This window comes from Erithacus rubecula (assembly GCF_903797595.1).
Source record: "Erithacus rubecula genome assembly, chromosome: 4".
Taxonomy (NCBI): Eukaryota; Metazoa; Chordata; class Aves; order Passeriformes; family Muscicapidae; genus Erithacus; species Erithacus rubecula.
This window is the reverse complement of record NC_136686.1, coordinates 10,208,080-10,226,940: the sequence shown is the minus strand read 5'-3', so window position 1 is coordinate 10,226,940 and position 18,861 is coordinate 10,208,080. Positions and strand designations below refer to the sequence as shown.

Genomic DNA, 18,861 nt, shown 5'->3' with positions numbered 1-18,861 from the left:
TCTGGCTCTTTTGCCTATTTCCTAATGGATTATACTTACGATCCTGCTTTTAAATGCTTTCTATCTAGTGGTTTCTTACTAGGCTTAGACAAAGGGGGTTTGGCTGTTTGAAATCAACTGACTGCAGTTCAGGATATTGGCTTGGAATGGGCTCTGTCCCTGCAGAGGGATGAGCAATGGAAAGTGAATTACCTTCATCTGCAGTGGTCCTTCTGACAGAGCTCTGAGTCATTTGATGGGATGCCATGCAGGAAGCTTACACTGTCATTACCTTCACTTCTTTCATGGGTAAGCAGAGAGTGCCAATATTTGGGACTGTCATGCCAGCAATTGCTCACTTCCAGAGTAATGGAGCCCCACCCATCCCTGTATGGGTAGATCTCCAAATTTCTTGGGAGGTGAATTTCCTTTCACAGCTTTGTCTTCAAGAAGAGTATTGCAAATTTTGAAAGAAGAGCCAGAATGAATCTAGTGCTGCCTGAAATTATTTACCATATATGCTCAACTTACAATCACCAGATTTACCAAGGAATTCATGTGATGAGGATTTTGTTCTCTTCAGGGTCATTTGTGGCAGTCCTGCTTGGAACTGAGCTGGAATTGTTTTATGGCAAATAGCATCTTTGGCAGTGAGGGGATTCTTTTATTAAGTACTTCAAGAAAAAGATTTTGAAGGAAGGTGAAACCCTAGTGTGTATCCATTTGTGGTGTTTCCTCTTCCTGCTTTTCCAAGAGTTCCTTGGTCTCTACTTTCTGTCTCCTCTGTCCAGGTTCAGTTGCACCACGGTTTGCAAGACAGGTTGGACCACCTCTGGAGTTTGTCAGAGCCAACTAATGTTTACAGAGAGCTTGGTGAAAAGCACTGCAGGACATTCCTTTCTACTTTAAAGACAGTTGCTCCCATCAGCCAAGGCATTACATAAATAGGAAAAACAACACAATATTCTGGTCTATATTTGCAGGCCAAGAATGAGCACAGTGCATTTAAATGTACAGTGATGGGGGTGGATGGTCTGTAGAAGATAGGACACTGAGTAAAATTTGGGAGTGGATTTTCTTTCTGTTGTGGCAAAGAAAGGAGACTTTAAGGAAAGACAGCCACAGAGGTGGGTACAGTTGTAAATTTTTCCTCTTTGATCTTTGTTTGGGCTATCCCACATTCACTGGCCAGATTGTATTTAAAACAGTTTGGGTTTAAGCAAGAACAGTATATAGCTCTGGAGTTTCATGTCCTCCAGCTGTTTAATTGTGACTATCTTGAATATCCCTACAAATGCATTTTTCTTGTCTCTAACATGTGGTTACAGATGTGTTTAATAAGTATTCTAGAGCACTGTAGGTTCTGCCTAAAATTCCAGATTTTCCTGTAGATTTAAGTGTTCTTGTGCAGACGCTATGTCACTCCCTGGCACTACATTTACTCAGGACTTGAGCATTTCCTGTTCAGGCCTTTCCCTGGCTATAGGCTGATCCATCTCCTGATGCCTGCCTGGGTTCCAGAGCAGCAGGAGCCCTTTAGTCTTCACCTCGACAGGATCTTCAAACGGTATCACTGCCTTGGCAAGAGAGCAAGAGAATCACTTAGTGTTCAGAGAAAATGGAGTGAACAAACAGGCAGCCTCAAATAGGCAACTACTTGTTTCAGTTGTTGACACACCAGAAGTTTCCTACTGTCAACACCCAAGGCTTTCAACAAACAGCACTGAAATTTGATCTTTGTTTTTCTGAAAAAACGTGTTAGTCACTGTAGCTCTGGTGGTACTTTCCTCTTTTTCAGTAGTTTCCCAAGTCAAAATTGATGGCCTTAGCTAACCTGAAAGTTTGCTCTGGTAAAAATTTTAATTTTGTGAGGGGATTGTTGGTGGTTTATCTCCCTACTACTGTTATGCATCACAGCTGGGAAAGTGTGTTCATGCAAAAGTGGTGCTAGAAGTCCTCTTGCTGAAGACATGCAAGTGCTTATATGGGGCAATCTATCAGCAGACACCATGGACTAAATAAAAGAAGATGAAAATATCCTTATGAAGATGTAACATGCTATTAAAATGAAGACAGGGTTAAAATGTAGGGTTTCATAAAGAGCTTCCTACCAGTAGGGTTTTTTTAAACAACCCAGTTCATATTTCAGACTGAGTTATTCTCTACCTTGATCTAAGCCTCTACCTTCTAAAACTTAGTACCCAGTATTTTCCTGGAGAAATTTCCCCTTTTTTTCTTTCCTTTTTACCTTACAGTGCTCATCATGGTGGTAAGAGGAATGACACAGGGAGACATGAATGACAGGAGATAAGTTTCAAAAAAATTGTGCAGAAACACAGTTAGTACAGTTAAATCAGATTTTGCTTTCTTCACAAGTGTTCTGTCAGCTTCTCAAAATGGGATTTCTCTGTGTGTTTCCTAAGGAGCTGTTGTTACATGGTGGGGAGGGAGATTGCTTTCACTGTTTCATTCTGTGTAGAAATAATAACTATCTGCATTTATGCAATAGTTTTCTGGGCATCTCTAGGTTACACAAATAAAAAAAACATTTACAAGCTGTCAGCAATAGATCCTATACCTTGATCACAATATAGACAATCTATATTTTGGGGACTTTGTTTTTTTTCTCCACAGATAGCTTTGTTCAGAGACCTTCAAGACCATCTGCAGAAGCAGTGCACCACAACCCCCCAACCATTGAACTGTTGCATCGCTCGCGGTCACCCATCACCAACAACCACCGTCCGTCACCAGACCCCGACCAGCGGCCACTGAAGTCCCCCATGGACAGCACCTTCCGCCGCCTGTCTCCGGCTGACAGGGTGCCAGGGATGAGGCACCAGCATGAGAACAGCCAGCAGGAGCCCTATCCTCTCTCAGTGTCCCCGATAGAAAACAACCACTGCCCGCTTCCTTCCGATGTGCTCCAGAAGCCCTCCAGCCCTCGCCAGGAGAACACCAGGGTCATCCAGCTGATGCCCAGCCCTATCATGCATCCTTTGATACTGAACCCCAGGCACTCCGATTTCAAACCACCAAGGTTGTCTGAGGATGGGCTGCACAGGGAAGTCAAGCCCATCAACCTGTCCCACCGAGAAGAGTTAGCTTATATGAACCACATCATGGTGTCTGTCTCCTCTCCCGAGGACCACACGATGCCAATTGGCAGGATAGCAGGTAAGGGACATTCTCTAGGCTACCAAACCAAAGTTGATGCTCTTCATTCATAACTAATAATGCTTTGTTTTAAGAGTTTCTTCTTTCCTTTTGCTACTCTGTGACATCAAGAGTTTACTGGCATTCTGCAAGTTTGGCTACATCTGTGGCTTACACAGCTCAATATTAATAAATGAGTTTCATGACAGGTAAGCAGAGATGCAGAATGACTTGCCTGTGACCACAGAACGTGTAACTGGTATTTAAAGAAACATTTGCATCCTGACATTTGCTGCCTCTCCACCCACTAGCAATCCATTCATTTCCCAAGATACCTATCTCTGAAGCCTTGTTCCACAAAAAGAGAATTTTCAAGAGTTCTAGTCACATTAGTGTCCAATGCTGTGGAAAGGAAGAAACCGTCTGTCAGTGGCCTTTGAAAGAATGCAGTGTCAAGCCTATTATGAAGCTGGCAGGACTAATGAAATACCACCTCAGAGTCCTACATTGTAGCCTTTCCAGGGCTTCTCACATCAGGATTGTCCCTTTTTACAGGAACAAGGTTGGCTTTGTCCCACACAAACCACAGGCATTGTCTCACTTGTGTTATCGTAAATAACTGACATCACAACAGCTGAATCAGGAGGCTGAGGTTACAGAAAATGTTTCTTGTACTCCAAAGGGAATTGTAAATAGGGAGAGGGGGAGAAGGAGTCCAACCACTTCAGAAATACAGTGGATACCCCAGTAACCAATTTCTTTTGAGAGATGTAAATATACACCACACCCAGAAAGATTCCATAAAGTTGTGTCAGCAGTGACCTAATGTGATCCCCAGCTCCTGTGGGGTATTACAGATGTCCACAGAGCTACAAACACCTTGTTCTTTTTTTGTCCTTACATGCCTTGAATTTGTTAGGGATGTGGTGCTGACTCAGCTTTAATGAGGAATATTTTCTATTTTCTTAAGATTTGCCACTTTAAATTCCAAAGATACATATCTTACCATCTAGTCAAGATAAAGCACAGCAAGGACCATAATCCTTTCACTCACAGAAAGATGAGTTACAGAAATTAATCCTTTGACAGTTTTGCCTGGCTAACATTTCTCTCTCTACTTTCGATTTTTATTACCCAGCAAATTCCCAACAAGTTAATAAATATACTTAATGTTATGGCAGAGAAAATACCCTACTTGTTGCATCACTGGAGATTTCCTTCCCACACAGTGTTGTTGGGAAATCAAGATCAGTTAATTTTTATTTTCCAGAAGAAAACATTCTTTAAAAATAAACCTAGTCTGAAGTAAATGTAAGAGAAAATATGGAGAGTATGTGGTGGTGTAATTTTTTTACTTTACACTCAAGAGCTTTCTTACATAGTTGGGAATCTTTAGTTTTAGTTTTAGTTAGCAGTGGGTCCAGTGATACCAACCCCAGTAATTCTCATGTCTTTTCTATCCTTATGTTGTTTGCAGGGCAGCAGAGCCCAAGCCCTTGGAAATCTGGGCCTAACACAGTTGCTTGGCAAGTATGTGTAGCCATTAAAAGTGTTATCCAAAGGCTATAGCTGCAGACTAACTTGCTTTCACTTCCAGACCCATGGCTTTGCTGAGACCCACAAGCAAGGGTGGCATACCTGAAATAGCTGGTAAATTATTTCATGCCAGAAACACCTGGAGTGTGTTCAAGCTTTTGGTTCAGATGAGGCCAGTGGTTTACAGCCCAGGATTGGGGAATTACAGAGCTTATGGTTAGATTGATTAGATTTCTGCTGATAAATTGGCCAGCATACTTCCATCAGTGCTCAAGTCCTTTAATTGTAAAATCTCACATGCCTCATTTGCTGTACAGGCACAAACTACTGCTCCTTTGGTTGGATTGTAATGGCCCCTGAACTGTAGAGACACTCTCTAAAGAGCTCACAGCTAATTTAAAGGTGATAAAAACTGGCTTACTACCAAGCATTTAGATGGTCCATGCTTCATGCCTAAAGTCTGCTTCACTGAAGCTGTTGGATTCAATGGCAACATACTTGGGCCCCTAGAAAGAAAGTATCTTTCTATCTGCTTCCCACCCATCTCACAGCTGTTGCCAATAAGTGATTTCACTTCTTTTTTGTGTCATCATAAATGTATTTTTCATCTCAGTGTCCTTACCTTTACTGTCAGTTTATCATGGAGGTGCTTGGCCAACTGTTCTCACCACTTCAGTGTGAGAGAGACCATGAAAGGTGTGAGATGTGGCTCTTAAACTACAAATGTATATCAACATAAATATATAAAGATCTATTCTTTAAAGCTTTAAGGTTTTTTAGAAATCACTGGCATTACTTTCATTTTCTTAGCATGACTGATGGGTTGGGCAATGAGATTTGCCAATAGTCCAGTGCTAGAGCTAAGTACTCAACTGTTTATACTGGTGAGGGGAGCCTTGACTTCCTATGGCTTAACCACTTGCATGTAGGTGATTTTCAGGAGAGACAGTGATGAGGAGCTACTAGGGGAGCCTGGTAGGCTGTTGACTGAAACCTTAGGCTGTGCTCCAGAACATCTTCTGTTCCCGTCTCAGGTGTTTTATATTGTAGAAAGAATTTTCCCTGGACTTAAGACACTTCACAGCCTCATGAATTTGTTTACCTGTAGATTGAGTGTGTTTTTAAATGTAGCATGCAATTAGTTGGTGCTGAGAAAAAAACCCAATGATTTTGCTTGCTGCCATAAACAAATAACTCTTTTCAGGAGGTTGATCAATACAGCTCTGGACTTTCTGTCAGACAAAGTAATGACCTCTACTCACTGGGTGACTAATCTTTCCTACCTTTTTATGTAATACCATTTTTCAAAATATTAATTTTACTGGTAAAGCACTTTCTCTTTTACAACTAAGGATTTCAAGTTGAAGGTCTTACTATCTTTTTATCTAAGGCCAATTAACACTTTTCCAGCAAAGCCAGAGACATACAGCCTCTTTATATTACTCAGTAAGGTCACATATATTATTCATCATTGGCTAGAGTTGATTTTGAAAATTATGGTTAGCTGTCTTTGCAACACAATATGCACAAGTCTTTTGTGTAACTTTGTCTGGAGAGCTGGAGGTCATTGTGTTGAGATGACCAAGAGGAAGGTTTGCATCCCCTGTCAAGACACCAGGAGAGGGATAAACTAAATAATTCAGTCATCAGTAGTCATCTAGTTCAGCAGAGCAGTCTAATGCAGAGTTTTCCTTACTGGAACTGCTGATTCAAAGCAACACCACTTTTGGTAGTCAGGTCCTAACTTGGACTCTAGCAAGCAGGCATTCTGCATATGGCTTAGTTTTAGCTCTGAATTTTTTTCAGTAGTCGATCTTCGTTCCCCACAAACTGTCTCCAAGGATATCTCTGGGAGTGAAAATAGATACTTTTTTGTTTTGTTTTGTTTTTGTTTTGTTTTGTTTTGTTTTGTTTTGTTTAAAAAGAATTGCACTTTAAATCAAGAAGGGCACCTCAAATTTGCCCTTCTGCAGACTGGAAATTCTACTCGCCATGAACTGTGAAGGTTTTGTTATCAAGCATTTTAGGGCTTTGATACCTTGTAAAAGGTACTTCCCCACAGTGCAAGAGGCAGTCATGGGACTATCCAACTGTAACAGGGTTGGTTTCATCCTAACCTTTATCACATAGAGGTTGTCTTAGAAACATCCAGATTAACCTAATGACATGGTGGTATTTACCTCACATTTGATTCAGTCACTTAAAACTCACTAATACAATTCTGGATATTTCTAGTGAAGGGAAATACATTGCTGAGCAGATCTCTGAGATTTCCAGCTCCCAGTGACCAGATCTGGGACTGAAAGGCTTGTTCATTAATCCACAGCATGCTGAAATCTAAAGGCAGGTGAGTCCTGTATCCAGTGTTATCTATTGCTCTGCTGCTCTTATCAGCTGGGTTTCCTTAGCAACTGGTCTTTATCTGACTTCATGAGCTGCCAGATTTGTTTCTTCCCCTTCAGGAGTCTGAGGAAAAGCCAGGCAATGTTGTAACTGTTGGGAGGCACATTGTCTACCACTGTACTGGTTAGTCCCATAAAGCCATTGATGCTGTTGGAATGAGGATAGACAAGATTCCTACCCTTCCAAAGTCGTGACAGAGAGCTGCCTCCAGACTTGCTTCTGATTTATCTCAGCCCCTCAGTGTGCCACACATCCTGGGAGCACAAGGGTGTAGCATGAACACCATGGATCTATGGCAAGGCATGTGAAAGTGACATCTCAGTAAAAACAGTCTGGTTGCTGAAACCAAAAATGCAGTCCCATGGTAAGAGCACATCAGCTATGAATGACTCACATTCTACTATAATCTACAAAACAGCTCTTGGGATGGGCGTAGGCTCTGAGCATGGGGAGGTCTTCCAAAGGAGTTTGATTGTTTTCTGTGAGGACAGTTTGGATTCCCCTCCTTTGTTTGAAAAAATTACTTGTGTGGGATGGGGAAAAACAAGAGGGGACTGGAATACCCCTTTCACAAATACAGTGCTTTAAAAAAGTGCAAGTCAACTGGTACTTTTTTCTCTTTATACTCTGGAGTGGGGCTGGAAACCTTTTAAATGAGGATAAGAAAAACTCAGCTGATTGAGTTGTCAGATTTGTAACAATAGACATTTAGAGCTTAAACATCAAAAGGACCAGAGCCCCAATGCCCAGATCTGCTCCAGATACGTCCATGGGACATTTACAACAGTGTCATGTTATAGGATGATCTTTTGAGTTTTTTAAAATCATTTGCCAGAGCAAAATCCTTTGTGCAAATGCACCACATTAGTTTATTATTTATAATGTGTTACAACACATTAGTTTCTTTTTCTTTCTGTACAAAACAGCTGTACAGGTACAGTTACTATGCAATGGCTTGTGCTGGATGATAGAGAGGGAGAGTGGGAAAGGAGGCAAAGAACAATTCTGCCTCTGTAGTGAAGAGGGTAAAAACCAGCATCGAAGCACAGCTTAGAAGTTGCAGGTTTTGTAATTGATACCATTAGCCCTCACAGAAGGGCTGGAAAAAATGCTGAAAAAGTTAATACTGGGGACTGCTGACAGGCATTTAAAGAGTAATGCAGACATCAAGCACAGTCAGCCACAAAGATAAATCCCATTTAACTAATTTGCTATCTTGGTATGTTAAGACCACCCACCTAGTGGACTGAGGGAAGGTGGTGGGTGTAATTGTTCTCAATTTCAGGGAGGCTTTTCATACTGCCCCTCACAGCAGGGTCGAGTTGCATGGCTGTGGGATGAGTGGGTTCCCGGTGTGCTGTGTAAAGAACTGTCTTAAGGGCAGGGCTCAGAAGGTTGTAGTGCATGGAGCCACATCTGGCTGGCAATGTTCCACAGGGCTGTTCCACAGGGTTCAGTTCTAGGGACAGTCCTGATCAGTGTATTTGTCAGCAATCAGGATGCAGAAATTGAATGCACCTTTAGCAGTTTTACTGATGGTATCAAACTGGGGAGATGCTGTTGACTCTCTTGAGGGATAGGACACCTTGGAGAGGGGTCTGTATAGATTTGTATAGATTGGGCTCTGATTGATGAGATGAAATCTGACAAGTCCAACTGATAGATTCTGCACCTTGGGTGGAGCAGTGCTGGGCCCAAATATAAATGGGGAGAGGAAAGTCTGGGCATCTCTGCAGAGGTGGGATCTGGGGATGCTGGTCTCCACTAGGCTCAGCAGGAGTCACCAGTGTGCCCTGACAGCCAGGAGGACAAACCACATCTGGGGTGTATCAAACATGCAGCTGATCTTCAGGACAGCATATAACATTGCTAATACCATAGGAGTCTACCTGAGTACCTACCTAGGACTGCCTAGGCTGTCTTCTCCACTGTCATGAGTTAGGAACCCAGCAGGATGTGACAGCATAGAAGCGGCTGGTGGGGCTTTGGTGGCACACAGACTTTGGGGGGCAGCTTTGACAAGATGGTCACAGCAGCTGAGCAATTTCAAGTTACAGACTGGCAATCTAGAGAAAGCCAAAACAATGGTTCACTTTGGCAATTCTAAGTTGTAAGTAGTAGGGGTTCAGTAGCTGTTTTCTAGGGAACTGATCTTCCTTCCTGTAGGGCAGCAGCTCATGCTGACAGATTTGAGCCTTGCAAGGACATGGTGTAATGCTGGCCTGTCACTTCCATTTGGATATGACAATGATAATGTCAGAGGCTTTGTTTCATCACTTGCTCTTGCAGTCATGTACACTTTTGCATTTCCAGTACATGCCATGTCTCTTGGAGTCCCTGTGGAAAGCCAGACTGCTGGAGAGACTGAAGTGTGGACGAGAGTCAAGCTCATAGAGCTCATATTCATAGGAGTTTTCATTATAACCTTGAGAATCTTCTTAATGTGGTATTAACAATTAATTTCAGCATTAAAGTGGGCCTTCCCAGCCAATTTAACTAATGGCACTCAAGCTCAAACAATGGCTGAATAGCAATAACTTGGATAGGTGGTTGTAGATTTTCTGTGAAGTGTCTTGCTTCACAGCAGTCTCCATTCTCACTGCACAGTTACAGGAGCAGAAATTGCAGTCAGGGCTTGTTCAGGTCTACTCAGAAGCCAGGACTGACCAAGCCACAGGAGAACTCAGTCATTTAGATTTCATTTTTCTCATTTCTGTAGTGCAGCACCCATTTACATCCTGTGGCTAGACAGATAAGTGGATTCAGAGTACCTTAAGCATCCATTGGGGTCAGCAGGATGTTACACTCTCTTCTAAGAAACTTGCCTTTTAATGAAAAGAGGTCCCTTTTTTCCCCTGTATACTGCACACTTCCTTCAGGCTAGAGTTGTTTCAGTAATTCAGATTTTCTTCTATGAAGCAAACTTGGATCACTTTGAATCCTCTTAGTTAAGCCAGGAGAGCACAGTCTTTTTTTACAGTGTCGACACTACACTTCACTGTCTCCAGAGACAGGCCTATTTAAGTCTGGCTTTAATACCAATCACTTACATGTGGCACACATCAGTTTACCTTAATTCAAATGCAAACCATTAAACTGGTAAGGCTGTTTTCCATCTCCCTTGGGGGAAGGGAAGGGAAGGGAAGGGAAGGGAAGGGAAGGGAAGGGAAGGGAAGGGAAGGGAAGGGAAGGGAAGGGAAGGGAAGGGAAGGGAAGGGAAGGGAAGGGAAGGGAAGGGAAGGGAAGGGAAGGGAAGGGAAGGGAAGGGAAGAGTTTGATCATGTCTCAATGTGGAGTTTTATCCCCAGGAAGGGGAGGTCACATCTCAGTTTTGGCAAGGGACCCATCAGAAATCACCAGTTTATGGTTTATAAAGTCCCTTTAGAGAACACACCAGGAGCTATGTTCTCCAGCTATGCTCACATCAGCACTCCGGTCTTTCTGAGAGAAAATAGGAGTTAGGTTCATAGTGAGCAGTCTGTTACAGACAATGATTTTCTGCTCTTGAAAAAAAACAGAAGTCTAAACCCAAGACTGAACTGTCAGAAGATAGTGGGGATTCTCACACTGTGGGATTAAAAATTACTATTCTTGCTGGGAATGCCTTTGCTGCATTAAAGTAATTCCTGCTTTTGCCAGTTTCTCAAATGTACAATTCTGAAGATAAAACATCATTCTTAATTGTTAAATTCCCATCATGAATGTGTTTGGCCAGTTTTCTGATGTCAAAGAGGTTGTGAGGTGTTTGTAAGAAGTGCGTGTGAACAGGCAGAGGTTGAATTTCTTTTCCAGTCACTGCCTTGCATGAGCAGTAAAGCTGAGGAAAAGCCACAGGAGAACCAGAGACAGTTTTCTTTTGCAGAAGTCTTTTCTACTGTTGTGGTGGAGCAGAAAAAGAACACCACTTGAAGATAATACTGAAAATGCCCATCTGTTTGGTGGGGATAGGGGCATGGAGCAGAAGAGGACAGGAAGAAAAAAGACTGTTTTTAATACACTAGTCTTTAGCTTTCAAAGTCTTAATCTATCAAATGGTATGACCCATCTATTACGTATTCATTGTGATTTCAGTGCTCTTTTCTACAACCACATGAGGTATATTTTGGATCCTCCTTCCTTGTACAAGTTTTTATTGCCAAAGACAGAGCTTGGCCTCATCTTGCTGTGTTATTTTTGCAACCTCACAGCACAACTGTTAGCAGCATGACAGTCTCAGGTTTCTTCTCTCCTTCTGCCTAATCTCCCACTCAGCGTTTGGGTACAAGACAGAAGCAACATACAACTGTTTTATTGTGTGATCTGGCAACCTCTTTACTCAGCCCCAGCTTGAATTTACTGAGCTGAACAAACAGTTGTCTGTCAAGAGATTTCTCCACAAAAAAACATTGGCTTTACTGTACCAGCTTGCCATCCTGCTTCCAGCATCAACATTCACAGAAAGAAGACTATTTTCCCCCAGTGACTTGGATACGGATTAACACACAGTGATGAGCAGGATGCTCCATCTCAGGACTGGTCAGTGCTCTCCCAGGCCTTAGAGCTATTTGAAACCTTAACCATGAGACATGATTACTTTTTTCTTTTGGTTTTGTCTGCTAAAATGAGTATGTCATGGATAGGTCTTGAGGCTGAATTGTACACAGCATAATGCTCCTGCAGCATGTCTATTAAGGAAACTCCCCAGTCAGACCATTCCTGGAACTCTGACAGTGGCATTTCCAAGGTCAGAGACTTTCTGGGACCAAAGGCCCTTCCCCAGCTCCAGTGACTTGCATCAGTTAATTATTTGGGCACCGTGAGTGTCACCATGAGTGTCTTCACACACACTTCAGGTGCACTTAAAGAAATCGGAGTGCCAGAGAACTTCCAGGGTTCTGTTCATTAGTTTCAGTTGTGAACAGCCATTGTTTGCTTCACTCTGAACAAATGCAGTTGAAGCACAAATCACCTTGTAAAATAAAGGGGGCCAAGCTTGGGAGAACTCTTCAGCTGGTAGAAATCACAGAACTTAATTAAGTCAAATTATATCATGCTGGAGAGATTTTAGGCTAACCTACACAGCAAGGGGTAAGGCCTCAGCTGATGTCAGAGGGAATATGACAATGTTCCTTTGGCATCTCTTCCTGTGTGGAGCCATGTTGGGTTCCAAGGCAGTCATCAGCCAGATCAAGCACTTTTTTTATATAATGCTCTTCAATGGAAGATGTGGGTGGGTCTCACAAAACATTTCTGTGGTTATGGGAGAGTTTTGGTAGTTGCTACATGAAGCTCTGCACCATGGGCCTCATTTAAACAATAGAGGGCTCAAATACAGTGTGTCCTTTAAGTAATATTTTGGTGCTGAGTTATATCTTGGAAAGTGGAATGTTACATCCTGAACAGAAGAGGTCTTTAGCATGCATATGCCTGTATTGTTACAGCATTATTTAGTCCTAGGGAGTACGGATGTGAGACCTCTCACTACTGCAACGTGAAGATGACCTTGGCCAAATGATACTGGAGAAGTAATTTGTAATGGCTGGACAAATATCAAAATACTGGAACCTAAGATCCATAATGTTTCATTTACAGGTCATTCTGAGATAGTATTTCAATTCTAAGGGATATTTATTACTATCATATAGCTATTAGGAAGTATTTATATGCCAGTATTCTTTAGGTGTGTATTCAGAAGACTACCTAATCAATTAATAATAACATGGTTTTTATTAGCAGGAGTGAGAAAACTGCTGGCTCTTGCACATATAGGGCAGTGCTTATGGCAGACAATTTGAGAACCAGCTAAGTACCCTACACGTTGTCACCTTGTGAATAACTATAAAAGTGCCTGTAGAAGCATTAGCTGCAGGAGGAGAGTTCTAGCTATATTTCTCCATTTGAAGCTGCAGTTTGCCCTATTTCCCAGTTAATTAGGTAGTTCAGACTTGCTTAGCATTACAGCTGAGAAAATGGTAGGGCATGGAAGTGCCAGTGTTTAGGAGCCCTTTCCACCTTGCTGGGCCATTCACCACCTTCCCACTCCAGTTACATTTCCTTAAAGCCTCTCAGTTCCAGCTTGATCCACAGCTGAATCTCTGTAGCTGCAGACTGTACAAAGGTCAACCATCTGAGTTCACTTTTAAACAGAAGTTGGTGTGTGCTAGGGGGAAATGATGTTTCCCTGTGCTAGGGAGGCAGTTGCTTTCTAAGTAAGCTTATTTTAGCCAAAAGGCAGGAAATCACAGCATGCCCAAACAATTTATATAGTAGTCCAGACTCAATTCTCCGATTGAATCTCCCACACTTTCAGACTTGCTTGGCCTCAGCAACATCCATGTGCTTTCTTGCTATTACTCACTAGAGTCCCCTTGTACATCAGCTCCTTTGGAGGCCTTCTGACAGCCAAGGAAGAGAGTGAGTCTTCATGGAGACATTTCCACCATCCAGACTTTTCTCATACAAGTGATTGATATTTGCAAAACAAACATCCACGTACAAGTCCTTCTCTCAGTTTCCTCTGTCCTTCCTAAAAATATGCATCACACTTTTGACCTTCCTGGGGAATGCAACTTTCTGTATCATAGAATCATAGAGCATCCTGAGTTGGAAGGCACCCACAAGAATCATCTTAAGTCCAACAGCTGGCCCAGCACAGGGTAGCCCCAATAATCCCATCCTGTGCCTGAGCACACTGTCTATCATCTCCAGCAGCCTTTTGTGGAGATGCCTCTTTTCCTAGCAGAGAAGCTCCTTTTAAAAACATTTTCTAGCATTGCCTCTTGGATTTTGACCAATTTCACAGCCTTGCAAATGGGCTCAGCTATAATCCAAGTTCATTAGTCTCTAAGTGTTACCAGGTAACCTCAACTCATTGTCTGTAATATTCTATTAAAGATGGTCTCTACTGGTAGATTATTTAATCGCTGATCCTCTGTCAGTCAGGGAGAACCCTCCAGGACCTTGTGTGTTTTTACTGTGCAATCTGTGGAGAAAGATTTGTAGGGCAGCCATTTGTGGTTTAAAACAAACAAAAAGCCCTTGAGTGCCTGTTCTCAAATTCCTAAAGGTGTCCCAAGTGAAACTAGAAGGAAGGCAAGCTGCTTTAGATCCTCTGCAAGCTGAGCTTGTACCTAACTAAAGTGTGCTCCAAAGCATCAGCTGCTCCAAGACAACCAACTGCGTGCTCGGAGCCCTCAACTCTGGGGAGAAGAAATGCAGTGAGCCTGAATTTTTTTCTACTGGTGTATAATGCTTTTTATGTCCTATTTGCAGTGGCTTGAGACACAGTGCAGTTGTCCTGTTGCTCATTAAATTACTGCAACTTAGTCATATATCTAAATTTGCTGATAGACAGCCATACAGTTTGAAATCAAGTTTTTAAGTGGTTGTAGGAATCAAGCAGAGTTTTCAAGGATTTTAGGTTTTATTGTTGAAACAAACAGCAGTCCCAGATCCTTGGGTGGTTGAGGTTTTTTGCAAATTCCACCAGCCTGCTAAATACATCGGCAAATCTGAGCAGCTCAGTCAGTTGAGAATATGGGATGGGACCCTTGATTACTTATGATTTTTCTTGTGAAGATCTCAAGAAACAGATCTGAGTTCTTCTCATTTGAGATGTATTTATATTCAAGCTTAGCCTGAATCCGTCCTAAAAACTAAGTGAACAATAAAAACCACCAAATCTGCACTTGAATCCTAGCTCTTCTTAGCATCTGAAGCTCTCTTTGTTTCCACCTAGACATCTCAGGTTGATTTTTTTGTATGCTGCTTTGGTTTTGTGCAGAAAGGGACCCAGGGTGTGTGCCTGAAAGTGAGAGAGAGAGATTAAAAATAACCTTGCCTATTGCAAATAATGAGGTGAAAATAAAGAGGAATGTAAATCATATCTCTGCAGAACTGTAAATATGAGCTATAAGGTGCTGTAATTGGAGGTTGTCTGGGTTGAACATTCAGAGCCTGACATCGACTGGCCTCTGCAGGAGCACCATCCCTCAAGCTGACCCAAGGATTCTTGTACTAAAAAAGACAATTTCTATAAATTTATTGCATTGAAAGCATTCTGGAATTAATTGCACATGTGTCAAAGAACCATTTCAGTGGGGCCTAACTACCCTTTTATCTGTAAACCTCCCACAATACTAAAAGCCATGAACCAGAAGATCCCTAGTCTTGAATTATAAATGAAGTCCATAAAAGAAGCTTTTTTGTGTGTGCAAAAACATTGACAGAATGGCAATGTAATAATTATGTTTTGTGAATTTGTGAGAGGGGGGATGGCAGAAATTCAAGTGGTAGGTTTCAACTTTAGTTTTCAGAGCTCTCACTCAGTTTCCCTCCAGGAAACCCTCCCAGGTTTCATTTTTTAAACTAAAACCTAGAAAAGTCTCCAATGGGGATGGACGTTTTTCTGTGGAAAATATTTTTCTGTGAAAAATGTTAATGAAAAGAAGGTTTTTCCAACCAAAACATCTTGTCTTTTGCCTTTCACATTCCTCCTGTTGCAGATGTCATGGATGAGGTGACCATCAGGGTAGGTTTCAACTAGAATGGGAACCCACAATTTTCTCTGTAGGACTGGCAGGGAGAGACTGAAGTAAGGGTACTGGTGAACTAAGCTCTGGTTTTAGAGATAGTACTGGTGTCAGAGATATCTTTGCAGTTTGAAAGTGGGAAAATAACTTTAAAATCTCTATCAATTTCAGGTGTGCTCACTAAATGTGTTATTCATATCCTTTCTCAAAAAATATTTTATATTCCTATGCCAGTATCCCCATTGTAACACATGCCAGCCCCAGACAGACAGACAGGAATAGAAAGACAGGATGACGAGAATCCATTTTAGCACTTAGAAGCTTGATGGCTTTGGAGCCCTTGATCAACTCTAACAAGCCATTTCTCAGAGGCTGGTATTGCTTTAAAGGAAGATGCAACCCCACAGCCACCTTAGAAATCTGGATAGCTGAGCTGTGAAAACCCTGTTGTTTCTGACAGTGGCAGTACCCCCAGCTCTGTACAATTCACCTTCCATATTCCATATTCCCAGTTATTCTGTGCTGCACACACATTGCAAACAGGAAGTAGGAGCAGCTCAGTTCTTGGTTTCCTCAGTCTCAAGAGACTGCTATGACACTGAAAAACACTAAACTAAAATTTAAGTGTCTGTTAGACCTTTAATTAGCGACCTAAGGAGTGTTTGCCAAGAGGAAATTTGAATTCAATTATCCAAATAGAAAGTATTTAACCTCTCAATAGCACTCAAGTAATTATAATACTTCGGTGTTTCTTTTTAGGAACCTTAAAAAGTAAAGCAAAAAATCAAATTGAAAATAGGAGAGAAGCTGTCAGTTTTATATCACATGGAGTATACAAAGGAAAGCTGTAATACTGCCCATGCTTTAGACTCACATGTTAGCACAGTGTTATGGGTTAACCCATAACACACAGAAAGGGGCAGCTTCAAGCAGGGAGAGCAGTTGCAGGATTCATGATTTATCCACTTAAACAGACAGCAACAGCATCAGGACCAACAATGTGAGCTTTATGTGCTTCAGTACAACCATAAAGACACAGCTAAGACCAGCAGGTCACATCTCACAGCCTTTGATGAGGTGGAGGTGCTCTGTCAGTGTCAGGAGAACTGGGATGCACCAGAAGAAGCTGTATATTCCATCCACTTTGCAAACATTACTTGATACCAGCCAAGCCATTTTCATTTCAGGTTGCAGCAGCTGTTTCAGCCTTGATCCCAACTGTCCTTTCACTGCACATTCATTCAAAAAGTTTCCAGAATTAATCCCAAGGGAAAAAAGGAAAAGTAATTATTTTCTTGTTTCTCTCTTCACAGACTGTAGGTTGCTTTGGGATTATGTTTATCAGCTGCTTTCTGACAGCCGGTACGAAAATTTCATCCGATGGGAAGATAAGGAATCCAAAATATTTCGGATAGTGGATCCCAATGGGCTGGCCCGTCTGTGGGGAAACCACAAGGTAAGGAAGCAATGCAGTTTTCCTCCTGTGGCACTTTACCTCTTGTAGCATCACAGGATTCAGTTATAAACAGGGGGAAAGAAGAAAGGATGGCATATAAATTACTGCTGGAAAACTGTAATCTTTTATTCTGCATACATTAGAAATACAAAGCATCCATCCCAAAGCACTAAAATGTATTCTTCATGTAGAGAACTTGTTGGTTTGGTTTAAAGGCCTTTAGTTATAAATACATGTAATTATAAAATTACAAGGAGTGCAAGAATTAACAATCCTCTCTCAAGGCATCTTGCTTCTTCTCGAAACCTGATGCTGAGGATATTCTGATGAGATGCAGTTTATAAGGAGCTCTATACGAGTTCCTGTGTTGTCTGCAGCAGCTCCCAGATCCCACACTCTGCCCTGTGGCAGACACCAAATGCTGTAATATGTATTTCCTTCCAAGAGGGTCGTTCCTGCTTTCTTCTCTGGAAAGTCGTTGCTGATTTTTACAGTTTGGGGCTGAGTTATGTATAGATAATTCTGTAATAATTTCTGCATGTAAGTATGTTCATATGAATGTATGAATAGTCAGCATGGATTTACAAAAGGGAAATCATGCTTGACCACTGTGATATCCATCTACAACAAAATGAAGTTCAGTGGATTCAGAGAGAATGGTGGATATAGCTTATTTTGATTTTAGAAAGGCTTTTGAGACTGTCTCATAACAGCTTCAAAGACGGACTAATTAAGTATGACTTAGACAAGAATACAATGAGGTAAAATGAAAACTGGCTGGTCTGCTGGGCTGAAAAGGTGGTGATGAGTGGCACAAAATCCAGTCATTAGTCATTTCACTGCAGGGATTGATTCTGGGGGCAGTACTGTATGTCTGTTAATGACCTGCATTATGGGACAGATTTTCAGACACGACAAAACTGGGAGGAGTAGCTGACACACCAGAGGGTTGTGCTGTCATCTCCATGGTTCTGAACATGCTGGAGATACAGGCTATGGAATGGAAATGCTTACATAACCTGCATGTTAATAATTGGGCCATGCCATCATGTCTCATGCTGGATGTCTAAAACTGAAACTCCTTCAGATCTTTGGCCACTTGGGCAACACAGTGGCCTTTTAGCATATAAGAAATGGAAGTACACATAGTATTTCAGGGAGGTTCCCAATGGGGAGTCTAAATTTTGCAGGGAAAACTGTCCCTGGTTGTGTTTCATTGCCACAGGAGCTCTTGATGTGGCTTCCCTTAGCAGAATTACTGTAGTCAGGGCAAGCAGAGGGGATCTGCTCTTATTGGGCATTTTAGGCAGCTGGGTCAATCTCCTTTGATGAAGCCAGACTCCTGACATGGAGGCTCCCAGAACAAAAACATGCTTCTACTGGTTTGGCATTTTTTGCCCATGGCGAGGCGGCTGCTTTACACTCAGGCACACAGCTTTGCCAGCAGAGTTGTGTCTCTGCTGGGAGTCTCTTCCAGACAACAACCCACTGCTCCTTGGACCAGAAAAATACTCTTCATGTTGACATAACCTAAGGGCTGGTTTTGCTCTTCCAAGTCACTAATTTGGGGGCTGTCCAAGTACAGCTCTGCCCGTGCCCATCACTTCTGCATTGTGACACTCACCTTCAGCAGGGCTGTCTCCTTTGGGGGCTTGGGAAGGTTTTAATGAACCATCTCACACTTCAGTATACCTCAGTGCTCTGGCCATGGCCTTTGGGGTCAACAGCTACCAGAATGAAGGGGAGGAATTGCCACAGAAGCAGATGTACAGCCCACCTGGCTTCTTGATTTACACCTGTGTAACAAGAGGAGAAGCAGGC

The 18,861-nt window shown here is 42.1% G+C and overlaps 1 protein-coding gene across 4 annotated transcripts in view; it reads left to right on the top strand.

Moving 5' to 3' along the window:
* Nucleotides 1-18,861, top strand: part of ETV6 (ETS variant transcription factor 6) — a 123,537-nt gene that overhangs the window by 100,098 nt on the left and 4,578 nt on the right. For all 4 annotated transcript variants that reach the window (XM_079305047.1, XM_079305046.1, XM_079305045.1 and 1 more), the window contains 2 exons: nt 2,614-3,156; nt 16,898-17,040. In XM_079305047.1, the coding sequence (XP_079161173.1) occupies nt 2,614-3,156; nt 16,898-17,040 (686 nt within the window). The remainder of the gene's footprint in view (nt 1-2,613; nt 3,157-16,897; nt 17,041-18,861) is intronic.